General features: G+C 51.9%; 8 protein-coding genes across 8 annotated transcripts; 3 read left to right on the top strand and 5 right to left on the bottom strand.

The window, feature by feature from the left end:
- Positions 1-267: 267 nt before the first annotated feature.
- On the bottom strand, positions 268-1,858 carry AYO20_02307 (hypothetical protein; the record flags this gene model as incomplete). Its single annotated transcript, XM_022640611.1, has 2 exons — positions 268-1,721; positions 1,774-1,858. The coding sequence occupies 2 exons, from the start codon at positions 1,856-1,858 to the stop codon at positions 268-270; spliced, it is 1,539 nt and encodes a 512-aa protein (XP_022503260.1).
- A 238-nt stretch (positions 1,859-2,096) lies between these two features.
- On the top strand, positions 2,097-3,872 carry AYO20_02306 (hypothetical protein; the record flags this gene model as incomplete). The annotated part of the gene is made up of 1 exon (XM_022640610.1): positions 2,097-3,872. The coding sequence occupies one exon, from the start codon at positions 2,097-2,099 to the stop codon at positions 3,870-3,872; it is 1,776 nt and encodes a 591-aa protein (XP_022503259.1).
- A 21-nt stretch (positions 3,873-3,893) lies between these two features.
- AYO20_02305 (hypothetical protein) lies at positions 3,894-5,216 on the bottom strand (the record flags this gene model as incomplete). Its single annotated transcript, XM_022640609.1, has 2 exons — positions 3,894-4,066; positions 4,127-5,216. 2 exons carry the CDS (start codon positions 5,214-5,216, stop codon positions 3,894-3,896), a joined length of 1,263 nt encoding a protein of 420 aa, XP_022503258.1.
- Positions 5,217-5,694: 478 nt separating this feature from the next.
- AYO20_02304 (hypothetical protein) lies at positions 5,695-7,248 on the top strand (the record flags this gene model as incomplete). The annotated part of the gene is made up of 2 exons (XM_022640608.1): positions 5,695-6,013; positions 6,062-7,248. The coding sequence occupies 2 exons, from the start codon at positions 5,695-5,697 to the stop codon at positions 7,246-7,248; spliced, it is 1,506 nt and encodes a 501-aa protein (XP_022503257.1).
- Positions 7,249-7,485: 237 nt separating this feature from the next.
- On the bottom strand, positions 7,486-8,598 carry AYO20_02303 (hypothetical protein; the record flags this gene model as incomplete). The annotated part of the gene is made up of 3 exons (XM_022640607.1): positions 7,486-7,565; positions 7,631-7,780; positions 7,869-8,598. The coding sequence occupies 3 exons, from the start codon at positions 8,596-8,598 to the stop codon at positions 7,486-7,488; spliced, it is 960 nt and encodes a 319-aa protein (XP_022503256.1).
- A 592-nt stretch (positions 8,599-9,190) lies between these two features.
- AYO20_02302 (hypothetical protein) lies at positions 9,191-10,501 on the bottom strand (the record flags this gene model as incomplete). The annotated part of the gene is made up of 1 exon (XM_022640606.1): positions 9,191-10,501. The coding sequence occupies one exon, from the start codon at positions 10,499-10,501 to the stop codon at positions 9,191-9,193; it is 1,311 nt and encodes a 436-aa protein (XP_022503255.1).
- A 1,202-nt stretch (positions 10,502-11,703) lies between these two features.
- AYO20_02301 (hypothetical protein) lies at positions 11,704-13,265 on the bottom strand (the record flags this gene model as incomplete). Its single annotated transcript, XM_022640605.1, has 2 exons — positions 11,704-13,031; positions 13,082-13,265. The coding sequence occupies 2 exons, from the start codon at positions 13,263-13,265 to the stop codon at positions 11,704-11,706; spliced, it is 1,512 nt and encodes a 503-aa protein (XP_022503254.1).
- Positions 13,266-14,103: 838 nt separating this feature from the next.
- Positions 14,104-14,936, top strand: AYO20_02300 (hypothetical protein; the record flags this gene model as incomplete). Its single annotated transcript, XM_022640604.1, has 2 exons — positions 14,104-14,281; positions 14,338-14,936. The coding sequence occupies 2 exons, from the start codon at positions 14,104-14,106 to the stop codon at positions 14,934-14,936; spliced, it is 777 nt and encodes a 258-aa protein (XP_022503253.1).
- Positions 14,937-17,174: the final 2,238 nt, after the last annotated feature.

The raw sequence follows: 17,174 nt of genomic DNA, 5'->3' as shown, positions 1-17,174 counted from the left end.
AGTCTCCAATGTGTTCCTCCAAGTCTTCTGGCCGTCGAACTTCATGCTCTGCATATACGAGGGGGAGCACCGCAAAACTGCAGTGGGTCCGCCCTGGCTGTTGAGAGGCTTCTCTGAATGCTTGTCTCGATGTCGAGTGCTTCTCTTTCGCAGGTGGGTGTCAGGGGTTAGTCCAAACCCGTCCAGTGTCTCGTTCGAGTCTTTGTTCTGTTCTGTCCATAGATGCAGCCGACCCTGTGAAGTTCCGTGGTAGTCGCCCTGCTATGGTCATGCTTCCTTCTGACTTTCTAGGTTGCTGACATGGGCCAGCAGGAACTTGCAGCAAGTCAGGGCATATTTACATGCTTTGGTGAAGTTTTCATCCTGATGAAAACCAACTCCTAGCTTGATTGAAACGTCCCCTATTTTATCACCTTGAATTGCATATGGTAACACCCTTTTGGACGGTGTGTTCCTTAGTGTCGCATTTCTCATGGTCGGTTTTGGATTGATATCGAGGCTGGAAGTCTTCTCGACATATTTTCCCAGCTGCCCTAAGCAATCGAGGAATGCCACCATCCCACTGTCAAACCGCCGATGATTCAGGAGACGGCCAATTGCCATGTCTCCGCTGCTGAACAGGTCAAGAGGGGTGACTTTGGGTTCGGGGTTTGCAGCAGCTGATTGCAAACCCCCTTCACGGGCACTTTGTTGTCTCTGCATGTCTGGAGGCTGTTGGGGATACTCAAGCTTTTCTATGCGAGAGGTGCTGCCTTGGGGACGCAGTCGATAACCTTGAAATGTGAACTTCAGTCTTTCTGCAACGGTAGCCAGGAGCAACAAAGTTTGACCCCATGCAGCATTGATCTCAGACCAGTCAACATTTTGACTAGGTAGCCGGCCTAGACGGAGCCCGTTTATCGTGCCAAAATACCCGTCGTGGCCAATGCAAAAGGTGTCGTTGTATACATTCGTGCGTCGCAGACGTTCAAGCTGACGGAAATCATGGATTTGCTTCTCCCTTAGAAATGATAGATGCGTGGTCGTGTTGTACAGATTGTCGTCGATTGAATTTCGTGAATTCCAGTAAGCCTGTTGCTCCAATTCTTCATGTTGTAACTGCTCTTCCAAGGCCGCAATCTCATCTTCCACAACTCTGATTTCGGCCTCAGTAGCTTCCAGTTGCTCGTAAATAGTCCCTCCAGCTCCTTTCGTCTCTGCGGGTTGCCGAACTTCAGAGGAGAGATTTTGCGTAGACTTGAGAAAGCCCGCATAGGCATCTCGTTCCCTGTTAGCACTGCCCAGGCGTGTGGTATATTGCGACAGCATTATCGAAGTGCATTCTTGGCACATGGGATGATCAATGTCAGAATGGGACGAAAGGATAGCAAACAGATCTTCAATCTGATTTTTCCTAGCAGACATGCTGTCGTCTTCCACGGGAGCAACATCAGAGCCATTGGTTCTTGCACTGGGGCTTTGTATCCTTCGATTCTGTTGTTCTTTCTCGGTTAAAGTAACTTGTGATTGTGTGATTTCGATGAACGACATATCAGGGTTGCCATTTGGTTGCTCATGCCTGCGAGAAAGAGCCTCCTCTTTAGGCCCCACAATAGATCTTTTGTAAACCGGAGAGTTCGCTTGCAGGGAGACGCGGTCATACAGCTCCTTTCTTTCTTGTGGATAGTTCATGTGAGAAATGGTGGAGGTTACATTGTTGAATTGGGACTTGCCAGTGGATGCTGAGTGAGAGTCAGTACGAGGCAGAAGGGAAGCGGCGGGAGCTGGACAGACCAACGAGCAGGTCAAAGGACGCTGGATTGATATTCTCGAGGGAGCTATCAAAACGAATAAGCTGTCGACATTTCTGACAATACATCTTTGCTGCGAAAATGTATACCTGTGTATGGTTGCAGGCAAGAGTTTGAACAAGTTAAAGTGGTGGATGACGTTGCAGGTACCGAGTTCAGTGCGAAACGCGTGACGCGCCTACGGACTTTCAAGCCCGTCTGTTCTGCTTGATGCAGTACCCCTCCCCGCAACATTACGAGGCACCATCGCCCACCTCTAACACATGCTCTAATTGTCCCTTTTAAACACCAAAAGATATTCTCAGAATGGATGAACCGTTGCGTAAAAGACCTCGCCTCCTCTCATTTCCCCGCCGCTCCTCCGACCCTGACCTCGACGAGGACCTGGACACAAGACGGAGGAAAAATGATCTGTTGCTGAAGTCGCGCTTCGAATCAATCTTCGAAAAGTACTCTCACGACTTTTCCAGCATTGGCGACGAGATAGACATGGACACCATGTCCATAGTCGTGAATAACGGCCATGTGCAATCCATGGAAAACGAGACAGACACAGGGGACGCATGCACTACAAAGGGGAAATCGTTGTTAAGAGCAATGACCGAGGTGCAGGATGGTGCCGACGATTACTTCAATGAGGGTGCAGACGAGGTCATCACGAGTATTGAGGAAATCGCTGAAAATACAGCAATGGCAGACGACGACCACGACATAGGTGCAGTCGACAGCGACGAGGAACTATTTGTTCCCGTTCACGCACGATCACCTTACATCGCCCCTCCTGATCTGAGAGAAAGCCAGAACACCGTCGCATCCCGCCTGGTCGACTCCGAAGATGAGTTGCAGCTCAGAGTAGCACAACCGCCGGAGAGATCAACCAGTCCAGATTCATTGTTCCAGGTTCAACTTCAAGACTCACCTAATTCCCAGACCAGTGCTTCACTACTCGAGTTCGAGACTATTCAGCAGGAGGTGAACGATAATGATATTCTTGCGAAATTCGGTCCCAGGTTTGGCCCGGAGGTGTTGGAAATTATACGGAGAGCTAGAGATGTTGCTGCTCAAGCCCATATCGAGCCGGCCTGGCGTCTTCCCACCGACCTCGTTCCTTCAGATCAAGCTACATCACCTTCGAAGTCCAAGACATCGCCTGTCCCTCTACATACTCCACCAGATCGACGGACAGCATCTCCGGATGCTGCCCAGTCCCTCTGGAAACCGCCTAGGAGATGGTCAACCAAGAAAGGCATTCGTCAAACTTCTTCCAGACGACATGCTCGAGCCGAGTCAGCGGATCCGCTTCAAGATGGGTTTTCTGATCATGAGCGGAGAGGGGACAGCACTGACGGTGGGGAGGAGATGACACGAATGTCAGACGAGCAAGGTGAAGAGGATGCGCAAATCCTGCAGATGAGGAAAGGGGTTTGTTTCTATTGCTCGGGCCAGTGGTCCTGCAGAGCTGGTGTTTTCAGGCACTGGGCCAAATTGGCGAAGGACTATGACCGGGGCGAGATAGACGACGACGATGTGCACGACCTGGAGTATATACATGGCTACGTGTCCTACAGGGTTAAGTCGCCACGTCTGCCGAGATTAGTCCTTTCCGACTTCAAGACAATGGTTGAGCTGCATGAAGGAGCGGGATTGACCTTCGACGAAATCGCAGAGTGTCGGGCCCTTCGGACTCGAAAGACGGGGCTTGCTCTCAACGACGTCTACGACCGATACCGAACACCGTCTAACCTTCTCAATAACGATGACTCGAGAGAATGGTCCGAGCAGGAAGTTCGCACTTTGGAGGATCTCTGTCAGAACCCGAAACGAGACATTGGAACGCTTATGTCTCATTTCAAGCAACGTCACCAGACTGAGATTGGAAATAAATTGGCCGAAATGTGGTTGAAGAGCCTCTGGGGATCTGTTCCGAAGAGACCTATCAGATCAACACAAAGGACAAATGCATCGCCGGAGTCTTCTGATCAGTGCCACGAGGAGCACCGTGAGCGGAAAGAGGTACACCTGGATCCTGTCTCTATCAAAATGGATCCTGATTCCGACGACGAGCTGTTTCGCTCAAGATGAGCGAGTCAAAAGGAAGGTTTCTCAGTCCAGCCTTCTGCTCTCAAGAATATCCTCGACCGTCGTACGGGCCTCCCCTCCAATATCACCTATCCGTGCCCAGAACTTGGAAAGATGCCGCATCCCTGAGTCACACAGGATTGTGACCACCGTATGCCCAGGGCCTAATTTCAGTGCCGTCTGCAGAGCAGCGACACCTTTGTGTTTGGAACAATCAGCTGAGTGGGAACCACGAAACTGAACCTGAAAGAACTTACAATTGACTGCGCTACTGCTCCCCACAAAGATGCCGTCCCGCTCAACTAGCAGCCGCGCCATATTCATGGCCTGCTGATCGTTCACCTTGACTGCATCGTCAATCAACACTCTCCCCTGCTCAAAGTTCACCGTTGACCGAGTCAGCCCGATCCCTTCCACAATAGTATCGACCTGATCTCTCCTCCTTGTTCCCTCCTTCTCCAGCGAGTGAAACATTACACCATGTTTGATTTTATTGTACAGCCCCGAACCGAGAGGATCTGCAAGGACAACTTGAACGCCTGGTAGCTTTTCCTTAAGATAGGTAGCTACGCCTGAAATCGTTCCTCCTGTCCCTGCGCCTGCGGTGAATGCATCGATGTTGCCCTGGCATTGAGCATATATCTCTGGGCCTGTGCCTTCGTAATGAGCTCGCCAATTCGCTTCCGTTTCAAACTGGTTGGCAAAGTAGCCTCTGCCTTTCTTCTCCGGGTTTTCTGTGTGTGCTCGCGCAAGATTGCGGGCACGGTTGACAAAATGCTCTTGATCCACTATCGGCGCAGGTGGGACTCTTTCGACAACCGCACCGAGCTTCAACAAAAGGTTGGATTTTTCATGCGATTGGTCGTTCGGCATGCATATGTGGGCAAGATAACCCTTTGCGCGGCATAACGTTGCGAGAGATATCCCTGTTGACCCACTTGTTCCCTCGTAGACGGTATCTCCGCTATGAGGTGTAAGAATGCCTTGACTTTCCGCCCGAGTGAGGATTGACAATGCGACGCGGTCCTTAGGTGAGCCTCCGGCACCGTTCAGGTGTTCGCATTTGGCAAGAATCGTGCAACCCGTAAAGGCTGAAAGTGAGGGAATGACGATAAGAGGTGTTGAGCCTATAGTTGATTCTATACCGGTACCGATCGGTGGAGGAGATATGAGGCTCACTCCCTTGAAATCTATGGTCTCTTCCGCCTGGCCTTGAGAGTGAAGAGGCCGTGGGTGCAACGATGACGAGGCACAGCTGTGGTAGAATTGGCGGATCTGATCAACGATGATAGCAATGGCGAGGCCAGAGGCAATACCAATGATCAGGGGACGGTCTGCCCATTGCATAATAGTGCTTCGATTGTTGCAGATTTGTTCAACTCGTACAGTTATGTAGGCCCTTTGGTCGGCAGCTGAAGATGTAAGACAGTAGAAGGATTGTTACCTATGGCGGGTTATCGGTAATCCCTTCCCACTTCCCAACTCTGGTCGTGATACCAAACGTCCATATCTCGAAGTGCAAGGGAAGACTATATTGATTTGGCGCATTTCTGGAAGACGAGCAATGAGGTGCTAGTTCTCCTCTGTCCTCTTACGCCTCCGTAGGTCCAAGAGCACTTTAGCACTCAAGTTTTAATGGTCCACCGCAGCCAATTGAACTATACCCAATATGGATCTTTAGAAACTCCTCCGCATTTGCTTTGGTTTCCATTGACCGGGCTCTGGTTGTCTTTCTACTTCGTCCTGATATTTGTCTACAGCTGCCAGGGCGCGCTTTATCTGTTAGGAACTATCTCCGCCCCTTTCCCCGGGTCTGGAGCCCCTGATGGACTCGCCCATCCTCACCCGCATCTTTCAACAGCTGTTCACGAGACCCTCGCGGAATTGTCTTCGACTGCAATGCGCTCGCAGACGACCGTCTCTTTACCCCCCAGTTCCCTCGATCCAACAGCACCGAACATATGCACTTCGCCGCAAGCAAGATGATGCAGAAGGAGGCAGCTCGTGGCAGCAGAGGATCGATGCCTTCCCCAAGGACATGTCGAGGCAGCTCAAGGAATACCCCCGGGTCACAGCGCAGGACTTGCGGCATAGAACTCAGCGACCACGGCGAGTCAAAATGCTGACGAGAGAATTTATTGATGGTGAGGACAGACATGGATATGGAGTGTCCTTGCACTGACACGAGACAGACAGCCTGTACAACCCCAATTACGGTTACTTTACCAAGCATGCGACAATCTTCAATGCGGGAAAACCCTTCGATTTTGCATCCATCAAGGACGGCGCAGAATTCAATCGTCTGGTGGATGAGAGCTATATCGAGTTCGAAAATGCTCTCGACGAGATCGAACCGGACGAGACGCGACAACTCTGGCATACCCCCACCGAACTATTTCGACCGTACTATGGTGAAGCTATCGCGAGGTATCTGGTCACCAACTACAAAATGACCCTGTTTCCATACCATGATTTGATCATATACGAGATGGGTGCGGGGAACGGGACCTTGATGCGAAACATACTCGACTATATCTACGAATACGAGCCGGAAGTCTACAGTCGGACGCAGTTCAAGATAATCGAGATCTCGTCCGCTTTGGCCGAGTTACAGTTGACCAGTCTGCGAAGGTCACCCTATGCTGCAGATCATGTGGATCACGTACAGATCCTCCACCGATCGGTTTTCGACTGGAAAGAGTACATCCACTCACCTTGTTTCTTCCTCGCCCTCGAAGTCATCGACAACTTTGCCCACGACTGCCTCCGCTACGACCCTGAAACGGAGCAGCCGCTGCAAGGCAGTGTCCTCATCGACGAGGACGGAGAGTTCTTTGAATTCTACGACCGTAACCTCGACCCATTGGCCCTGCGATATCTCCAGGTGAGGGAGCTCGCTGCGCGCTCGCCCTTCGTCACTCCTCTCACCCAGTATCCGCGACTCCTGCGCCAGCTCCGGCATTCGCTGCCCTTGTCGCCCAACCTGACCAAGCCCGAGTACATCCCGACACGCCTGCTCCAGTTCTTCGACATTCTGAACCAATACTTCCCCGCCCACCGCCTCGTCCTGTCCGACTTCAACTACCTCCCCGACGCCGTCCCGGGCCTCAACGCCCCCGTCGTGCAGACGCGCTACCAGAGACGCAACGTGCAGGTAACCACGCCCTTTGTGCACCAGGGCTATTTCGACATCTTCTTCCCCACCGACTTCACCATGATGGAGGACATCTACAGGGCCATCACGGGCAAGCTGACCAGAGTCTCGAGTCACAGGCAGTTTCTGGAGAGCTGGGCCTTGGTCGAGCAGACCGAGGTCCGCAACGGCGAAAACCCCATGTTGGCATGGTATGCCAATGCAAGCGTCATTACTACTGTATAGGCGGAGTTTGGCGGCATACGAGATATCAAAGAGACGTTGAAGCACGCGAGCGTATTAGCAGACAGGATAGATGTGCGCACGCGCACCTCAATCCCCTTTTTGTAGATGGCCATAAAAAGAGAATCTAGAGTTTTGTTTCTAGTTCAAAGGATTCGCCGTCTGAGACTCGATTTTGTTTTCCGATCATTATCGGGCATTGCCCCAGTCGAATGTACTAGGCTTGTAAAGATTTCTGGTCTACCCTTGCACTCTAAAAGTCCGACCACTCGCAGTTTTCCTTTCGCGTTCCTCTGTCTCTGGTCTGGCACGGTTGAGGACTAAAAAAAAGGCGGGTTGTCAGTTCCAAAGAATACCCTTTCGACGTTTGGTTCCACAGGCTTACCTTGCAAGAAATCGGCCGTCCGGCGTCTCATTCTCGAATGGATGTACGCCTTGGAGGCTTTGATGTGGTAGTGGAAGTAGTCGCGGAAGGTCTGGATGTGGGAGATGACCTCGTCCCGTCGCTGGCGGGTGAGGTGACGAGGGAATAACACTGGCGTACCGATTAGATATTGGGTCCTTGGAGGTCGGGGCCTACCTCGCAGAAGGCAGACGGGGGTTGGTTGGGTTAGGTAGCATACCAAATGTAATAAAGCCCATTTCACCCTTCTCGCCCGTCTTCCCGACACCCCTCAAGCCTTGCAACTCCAACGGCGGATCGCTCCGGAATAGAACCTGGGGCGCATTCTGGATGGCTCTCCGTCTGGCATCCACAAACTCCTGCAAAAACACCTTTGCGAAGATCCTGTCCACGGCGTCCGTGAACATGGTGGAAAAGATGACCGTGACCCGATCGTGGCTGGCTTTGATATAGATGGCCTCTTCCTCGCGGTAGTGGATCGACATCACGTCGCCTCCTTCCTTGACGCCTTGCGGGGCCGACTCGGACGTATATTTGCTCGCCTCGTCGGCCAACTGCGCGAACTCGTCAAACGCCTTCTCGAAAGGCGCGGCCATGACGTTCCTCTTGAGCAGACTGATCCGCCTCACCAACTCCTCCTTTTCCTCCGCCGTCGGCGGCAGATTCTCCAGGTCGACCAGAATGCTAAAGTCGTAGCCTGCTTCCGTGCCCGTGATGTAGTTCCCATACTCCCTCTGCAGGACCTGCTCGGCCCCGTACTGCAGCAGCTCGCGGTAGCATTTGATCGAGAGCGAAATGAGTATCTGGGTCTTGCTCGTGGGTGTGGAGATGTGGAATGCGACGCCGTCAAAGTCCGAGACGACCTGGTCAATGGAGGTGGGAGGGGCGCCGGAGAAGCGTTCGGTCAGCAGGGATTGGATGAGGACATTCTGGTAGTCGAGGAGGAGCATTGCCGGAGTCGGAGTGGGCCGCTGGCCAGCAGCAATCAGAAAAGGGGGAGGTGTATAAGAGTATCGTGCTCAGATTTGTGTCGTCGAATGCTATCGAGGTGGTGGTAGGTGGTGCGGTCGTGCCTGTTTTGAAAGGTGCAACGAGTGGAAAGCAGCGAGTGCGGGGATTACGCCCATGTCAGCGGCGGAATTCCTTGGCAGCATCAAGGCGGCGAGGGTGGTTCGAATAGTACACGAGGCACTTCAACACTCGACCGTGATTCCAGTCGCTGCGGTACTTTCACGCTGTGTCTCTTCATTCCCTCACAGCCCTCAACTATCTGTTTCTTCAATAGCTGCAGCGAACACAACCATAACCCTTTTCTGAATGCTACGTATACTGAACAGAAAAATTTGGGACACGACGACTGAAAAGCGAAGCCAGGATAGAATCGTCTTATTTCATATCATTATCTAGAGTTACGCGAGGCCCAAATCGACTTTCTTCCAACGCCCCTTTATGTTTCGCGCGTCTGCTATGCTTGATTTGTATCGTTGTGATACCCGGCAACGGCAAAGAAAAAAAAGAAATAACGCCACGAAATTTCAAAAACTAGATCACGCCCGACCCAAACACTTCAGTATGGATCCGCTCTGGAGGGACACCGAGGTCCTCGAGAGCCTTTTGATGCAGACGCATAAACGGGATCGGTCCGCAAATGTAGTAGCTCGCGCCGGGTAGGAGGACTTTATCCTTGATGTCTTCGAGCACGATGCGACCAACAAAGTCGTAGTCGACGCCTTGACGGTCCCCGGCCTCGGTTTCTTCGTAGTAGATGGCCTTGGACACCTGGGGATTGTCCTTGATGATGCGCGCGAGATAGTCCTTCATGGCATGGACCTTGCCGTTGCGGACCGCGTGGACAAAGACTACTGGCCGCCTCGGGGCGCGCTCGACCAGAGTTCCCAGCATCGACAACATAGGAGTAATGCCCACGCCGCCGCTGATCAGCACGACAGGCTCTTCCGAGTCGGCGACGTCCAGGGTGAAATCGCCAAAGGGGTTGCTGACATCCAGCTCAGAGCCCTCCGGTAGGCTCTCGTGTAGGATATTGGACACTCTTCCAGGTGGTGCGGGACTTATACCCGCATCTCTCTTGACCGAGATACGGAAGTGTTTTCCATCATCGGTGTCGGAAAGACTGTATTGGCGAGGCTGATACACGCCTAGCTCTGGCAGGAAGACTCTCACCGAGATGTACTGGCCGGGCTTAAAGTTGGGTAGCCGGCCTCCGTCCAGGGGTTCCAGGTAAAATGAGATAATCTCGTCGCTCTCGGGGACTTTGCGTGAAACTTTGAATTTCCGCCATCCTACCCAACCGCCAGGGCTGTGATCGGCCGATTCGTATAGGCTGCGTTCGACGTCGATGAAAATATCAGCGAGTTGTTGATAGGCCGCAGCCCAGGCGTCCAAGATGGGCTGGGTGATGGCGTCGCCCAATACCTCTTTAATTGCAGCAAGTAGGTTTTCCCCGACAATGGCGTACTGGTCGGGCGTAACCCCGAGACTGACATGTTTGTGAGCGATCCGCGAGACTGCACTGGTCAAGGCTCCCAGGTTGTCGATGTTGGCAGCATATGCCCATACCGCATGTGCAAGGGCGGCAGGCTGTGTTCCCGTACTCTGATGTGCAGAGTTGAAAATGTTGCGCAGTTCAGGGTGGTTATTCAGCATGCGTTTGTAGAAGTGCGAAGTAATCGCAACGCCGTGTTCAGCCAGCACGGGCGCGGTAGACTTGACGATCTTTTGGTGCTCGGCGCTCAACTCGTGCCGTTGACTTGGAGGCGACGAGGAGGGCTCGGCTGAAATGACATCTGGCTCATTACCCTGTAGCGACGTAGAGAGTTCAGTGGAGGTCAGCATCTTGGGCTTTGCTGTGTCTATGGAAATCAGGATTATTGCTTGTTTATGAGTGTGACGGGAGTGGTTGAGTTAACTATCAAGCAGTCAGAATCAACACGAGTCTTAATATATGCCATTCATGAGGCTGCTTCAAGTCAAGCATTCCTCGAGGAACGGAGATCAAACGAGTACGTAAACACAACAGGCGACCTGTCAGGCCACGTCCCACATTGAAAAATGTGCGGCAAAATGAGGTTGAAAGTCAGATTTACAGAACTCCGCGGGCATGGCAATGAAGGGACATTTATGCAGTAGAGCCTGTCGAGGGCGGTCTCTCATTGAGTCCTTCTCGGCCGTGCATCAAACAAGTTCTCAATAATTCATGACCATTCGTTATCATCTAGCAATAAGATGACCGAAAAGCCGATAGAGTTATCAGGTCCTGAATTGTGATGGAAATGCATATGAAGGTGTGGACGAAAAGTGAGGAGTTCAACGTGGCCGCGGAGAAGCCACTTCACGAGGCTTATATATCGCCATTTCCAAGACTAATATTATTTCATCCCTCATGCCACTGGGCATTAGCTGAGCCCCATTTGATGGCCTGACCCCATAGACCCATTATTTAACGAGGCTTTAATTTCTACAGTGTTTGTTAGCAGATTAACTTTTATATTTGCCGTATTCCTGACCTCCCACCCGGCCTGACCCGAATGCCTCCGCCAATGACAAAGTAATTATTGGTGATATCGCGTTCTTGGGCATCGTATTCAATTTGAAATCGATCATAGCTTCAGGGGCATCGAAGTAAACTTAGTAGCAAGCCTCGGCATATTTAACTTGGATCTTTGACGTCCACTGGCTGTGTTGACGCCTTTCAACGCTCCATGCAGTCTTGCGGAAGAAGATGGAGAGCATATTGACAAAGGAATTTTTTCTCGCAAATCATGCATTCGGCATCCTGAAGATGGTTTCTCTCTCTGGACAGTTAGTCCCTCTGAATGCGAGAGGCGGGCAGGGTCAAGAGATATCCATACAAGTAACAATGTACGACGCGAAAGAGACCTGGTGTCTAATCTGTCTCAAACAGCAGAAAGCAACTTATCATTCATTAGATTCCCGCCTGCAAGCCAATAACATCATCAACTGCCTCAGTGCTCATGGTCGGGAGCTGTATTTCATCAACCCATTCGCACAAGCAAAGAATGATGGCCAGACCAAACTCAATCCTCCATCTTGATATCCTGCTTCGCTGAATTTCCCAGGTTCTTCAACAGATAACTCCTCTTAAAGTAGGTGTTCGGGTGCACAATCGTCTCCAGCTCGGCCGGGCCCCATATACCTTCATCTTTGACCTTCTTGATCTCTTGCTTGTGTGCCCACTCAAACACACGGTTACAGGCGATATGAAACCTCTTCTTCTCCACGTCGTCCTTGACACCTCTCAAGACCTCTCGATCGTGGACTCCCGTGGCTTGTAGCATGGCGGTGAGATTGTCCACGCTAAAATGTCTATACGGGCAGCCGTGGGCCTCTCCCGTGCCGGGCGGATGTTCTGTGAGTATCTTTTGGCACGAGTACGGTGAATATCCTCGTCCACGCCGATTCGCGTCGCCACCGACGTCGCCGTAGGCGTGGCGGACATTATAGCGGTATTCCTTGTTGAATTGGTCGTCAGTAATAAGTTTGAACGACTGCCTCCAGAAGATAAGGCAGTCCTCCAAGCTGAGCCCAATGCCCTTGAGGAACAGTGTGTACTGCAGACGTCCATAGTGCTTAAGATGATTATTTTTTCGGAGTGTGTTATGTAGGTGTTTCATGCAAAGTGGGAAATGCTGTGAGAGATTGTCAATATTGGCCGCAGTGATGGCGGCACCGGCGAGCGAAGAGTCCGAGTCAGAGAAACCAGCATCGGGAGTGGCAAAGTTTTTGGAAAGGTGGTCGAGGATGGGAGAGAGGCGATCATCTTCGTCCAATCTGGGTAGATTGCGGGCCGTGAGCTCGAGACCTTTGTCTAGCCGGCTTGTGAATTCGGTGAGCACCATGCTGGTCTGTTCGCGCATCGGAACATATGCTTTGCCTTTTCGAACAAGGACTGTGCGATGCTCGACCAGTTCTGGCACCCTAGTCCAATCCACTTTGAACCAGTTCTCTCCCTCGAGGCGTCGGAGGCCAGGCGTAGCGGATAGAAGTTGCTCACCCAAGGCTCTCTTTTCTTCCTCTTGGACCACTTCCCAGTCCATGTTTAGGCTCTCGACAAATGCTTGACGTTCCCGTGTGTCGTCAGACTGAAAGCGGAGTCGGAACAGCATGGTCTCGACTCTGGCGAAGCGTCTGCGGAGGTCTTCTGTTCTGGAAAAGGCAAGTCGGAGGATATAATGGGAGTAATGGTCCTTGCGCCTTTGATTCTTCAATCTTTGGTCGACAATGCCGCCGGCAGCTGCTGAGTTGGAGGAGAGCGGGAGGTATTTCTTGAGCAAAGGTTCAAGGTGCGCTGACGTCTCTTCCGGCGATTTATTTCTGAACGAGCAAGCCTCGATCTCCGCCAGTACTGGTGCCCGGTCAGTGACAATATCCTCTATTAATTTACTGTCAACATACTCCTCAGCCTGTCGATAGCCCATGTCTCGAATTCCTCCAGGCTGATTTCCTGCGTGGGAGGAACATCGTAGAAAGACAGTCGGTAGGGATAGTCGTTCTCTCTATAGGATGCCGTAGCAAACTGAGTCTTCTTGTGGTCGATGCGTTTCCGCTTTGGATCGAATCGTGGCTCTGACCGCATCATTTCGTCTGTTTGTTGGGTGGTCGAGATTTGGCAAAGTTGATGTTGGAGGAAGTGAAGATGCAATGAGCGCGGGGGAAGAAGACGCGTTGAGACTCGCGGATTTCGACTTGACGCGTCGCGAGGCTGCACATGGCATTAGACCTTGTGGGGCGCCTAGGGATCGGAAAATCTTTCATGCCCACGTCAGTACAAGCTACCTACGGTGCCTGGCCTGAGCTGTTACTCTTCATCCTGGGTATTTTCGAGTACTCGGCAGTAGCTGACTAGACCCAAGAGCCTTAACCCGTCTTGATGAAGCCTTATCATCAACATTCTGAACTGTACCAAGTACGGTCCCTCCTGTCCGCCGCTACCATTGGTACATAAGTACTTTGCACCAATTGCGGATTTACATACCCGGTGACTTGAATGATCGGCTCTGCGGCAACACAATATTGGGTGAGCGGAAACTTCTTATCGGTGCATTACGGCCCGAGTCTTCAAATTTATTGGGCGTTTGCCCCACGATGCCAACTTCTTCAGCTTACTCAACCAAATTTCGGCCTCCATCGTTGGGTGCGTAGGTGCCTCACTTACCTACTTAGGTAGTTCAGGTTCTCCTCTTTCTGAAAGCTGCGCTGCGGCTCTCTTTGCTGTTGTTCTCCTCTCTCTGGAGGCACATTATCCTTGTGTCCCAACGACATCTGCTTTCGTCTTCTTTCTTCTCCGTTTACTGCGATAGCAACTCTTACCTCCCCTTCTAGGCGACATGACGGACACTTGATACGGGCGGCACTGCCCTATCAGGTGCGCCCAGAATCACGCGTCTGTCGTCCGTTCCCTTTCCGTTCATATTACCATGACTTTCGCAACCGCCCCTCGGAAGCTGAAACGAGCTGCGAGGATCATTTTAGTTGGCGCTCCAGGAGTTGGAAAAGGCACACAATCTGAAAGACTCATGAAACGCTTTCCACAACTATGCTCGATTGCGACTGGAGATCTGCTGCGCGAAAATGTCAAACAGCAGAGTGCGCTGGGTAGCTATATGCCTGGCCTTTGTTCTAATCTACGGCTGCTAATCAGACCGATGCAGGCCAGCAAGCCGAAGCCTATATGAAAGCCGGTGGCCTTGTGCCTGACCCCTTGATCCTCAATCTCATCCTTAACGAACTCACCTCGAGAAAGTGGCTTGACACATCCGACTCCAATGAGAATATAATCGCAGCTCTCGGCAGGGGAAATGGCTCTGCCTCTGCGGTTGTCCGCGCATCCGATTCGCCCGACACCTCGTTCATCCTTGATGGCTTTCCCCGTACTGCTACTCAAGCCAGAGCTCTGTCCCACCTGTTACCCATCAACCTGGTGTTCCAACTCGTCACGCCCGTCGATATAATCTTGTCTCGAATGGCCAACCGATGGACGCACGCGGCATCTGGAAGAGTGTACAATGTGGGGTTCAACGATCCTCAAGTTCCTGGCAAGGACGATGTCACAGGGGAACCTTTGATGCAAAGAGATGATGACAGCGAGGCCACATGGAGGAAACGACTTGCCAAATTCGAAGAAACGAGTCAGACTTTGTTAAATTTCTACCGAGAGACGGACTCGAGCCTGGTTGTACAAGTACAGGGAAATAGCAGCGACGAAATCACGCCTCAGATCTTTGCAGAGGTCGAGGGAAGATTTGGGTAAGACAATAGAACATAATTTCGACTCTTGTGAGAGAAAACTTCTGTAACCTCGACTGTGATTTTCCAAAGCCCATGGAGCTCAAAATGAACCCTAAGCCCCGGACGCCCAGCCAGAGGTGATACATGTGTCAATCTGCGCTCGACGCGAAAACAACCTCAGCACGGAAGAATGCTCGAGACTGGCGATGTAAGTAATGCATTTTGTTGTCGGCGGTGGATATTGGAAAAAGAAAAAGATGTCTAGGCAGAAAACAAGAAGATATTAGTGATAGTGCGAGGCTCAAACAGGAGTGCTTGGCGTGTTTGCTCCGGCGTCATCACCCTCTTCTGCTGATACAGGCAACGCAGTTTTGTCTTGTGCCTCTACGTGACGTTGCTAGCCGCTAGCATACAATAATGTACCCAATTTGTAACGAACACCTCGCTTGTGAGTTATCAAACGAGAGCCATATACTCTGTATTTCGAAGGAAACAAGTTTCCAAGTTTCAGGAGTTCCTGGAAGTGGCTGGGTCTGATACTTTTCTTTATCTGTTAAAGTTCGAGCTTTTACATGTGCGCAGGCTCCTTCAGTATCCAGCCTTCCCGCCTCCGAGACTCGTTATCATAGAACTCGGAGACTTGGATTCCCGCTCGATTTCTTTTCTCCGCACCAGGCTGCTCTCGTCTGAGACCGTGGTGACACCAAGTCACTAACACAACCGGGCTTGCCGACAAGATGCAGCATCCAGCCGGAACCTGGTTGCAGTTTACCGCAGGGTGCTACAAGCCCCTTGCACAGAATCTGTCGAATTCCACCTTGCGCCATTACCCCGGTTCCATTCGGAAGGTGCATGGGCCGACAGAGAGGGACACGATGGACTTGACACGGGCTGGCATTTTCGTGACTTGGGGAGGACAGGAAGCGGTAGAGAAGACAAGACATTGGTGTCACATCCAACGAAATGTGGCTTCTCCTTCCGTACCTTTTTTTTCTTCGGCTAAGACGTCCTAGGGAAGGAAGGATGGCGGTCCACGTTTTGCCCCTTAGCTTTCCCCAGAAGGCGGTCCATCCCCCCCGCCTGAGTATCGTGGCTCAAGACAGAGACACACTTTGGCCTAATTTTGTAGCAAGCCACAACACCTTCGAGTATGTAGCCAGAGTGCTTTTCTCACCCCCCTTGTCGCCTGTGGGCGGTGACTGCTGGCCGCCTGCCTTTGGTCTCGATTCCTTCTTCGTTGATAGCTTCTTTTCTTCTGCATTGTCACGCCGCAAGGCAAGAATGTGCTGGTGATCAAGTGAGCAAATAGCATAGCTGACTGGAGTCTGGCGTTTTGGAATGGAAAGCTCCGGCTCCATTTAGGCACATCACGATGCGCGATCGTCCCTCTGATGCTCATATTAGCATCCCTTGGCCTCCACTGACTCCACTTGGGTCATTCGGCGCCCGCTTCATCGTCATCACTAAGCCCGAAAGGCCTGGAGGTGGCACAAAGGGCGCCTGAGGGAATGCAGCTGGGCGCGAGCCAGGCTGCGGTAGCCCAGCCGTAGTCCGGTAAAAGAGCCAATGAAGCTGATACTTAACTCTGTGACACATCCAGCTGTGGGCAACTGACACACCAGACTCGCTCCGCCCCCCAAGGCTGCTGAAGTCCTTCAGGTCTTGAGGCCAGTCACAAGCCGCCAGGGGGCATCCCGCCGACCAGGGAGGGGCATCGCGGGCTCCATTCTCGCAAGCCACGCCCACCCTTTGCGACGGTTGGCGTCTAACGAGGGCAAAAAAGAAAGAATCGTGGTTGACAGGCCGTAAGAATGGGCAGAGGTGGCCGGCATGAGGCGTGAACGAAAAATTCCTGCAGGGTGGGAAGAGATGTTGTCGAGATCTTTCAGAAGTTGATGTTGATTCCAGGTGTATCAAAAAGGCATCACTTTCATTGCTTCAATCAACATTCTTGCGAAAGTACCTCTGCGGATATCAAGCGGACCGTTTAGCATCCCTTAGTTCACCCTCTCCCTCCATTACGCTTCCCTCTCCGCCGGGCTCCATACATGCTCTCTAACTACAAAAAAACAACATCACAATCCTGGCCGATCCGCTGCCCGCCCTGATTCTCGTGTTCGCAGCCCAGAGATCAAAGATCGACCGACGACCTGCTGCTCCCTCGACGTGTCCCTTTCCTGCCTATATCGTCCACTCCCCTTGCATCTTACTATCTGCGGATCCAATAGACATCTGATACCTGGTGTCAACGAGCACGGGC

This window comes from Fonsecaea nubica (genome assembly GCF_001646965.1).
Source record: "Fonsecaea nubica strain CBS 269.64 chromosome Unknown Scaff10, whole genome shotgun sequence".
Lineage (NCBI taxonomy): Eukaryota > Fungi > Ascomycota > Eurotiomycetes > Chaetothyriales > Herpotrichiellaceae > Fonsecaea > Fonsecaea nubica.
Note: the sequence above shows the minus strand (reverse complement) of the source record. Positions and strands in the feature narration are given on the sequence as shown.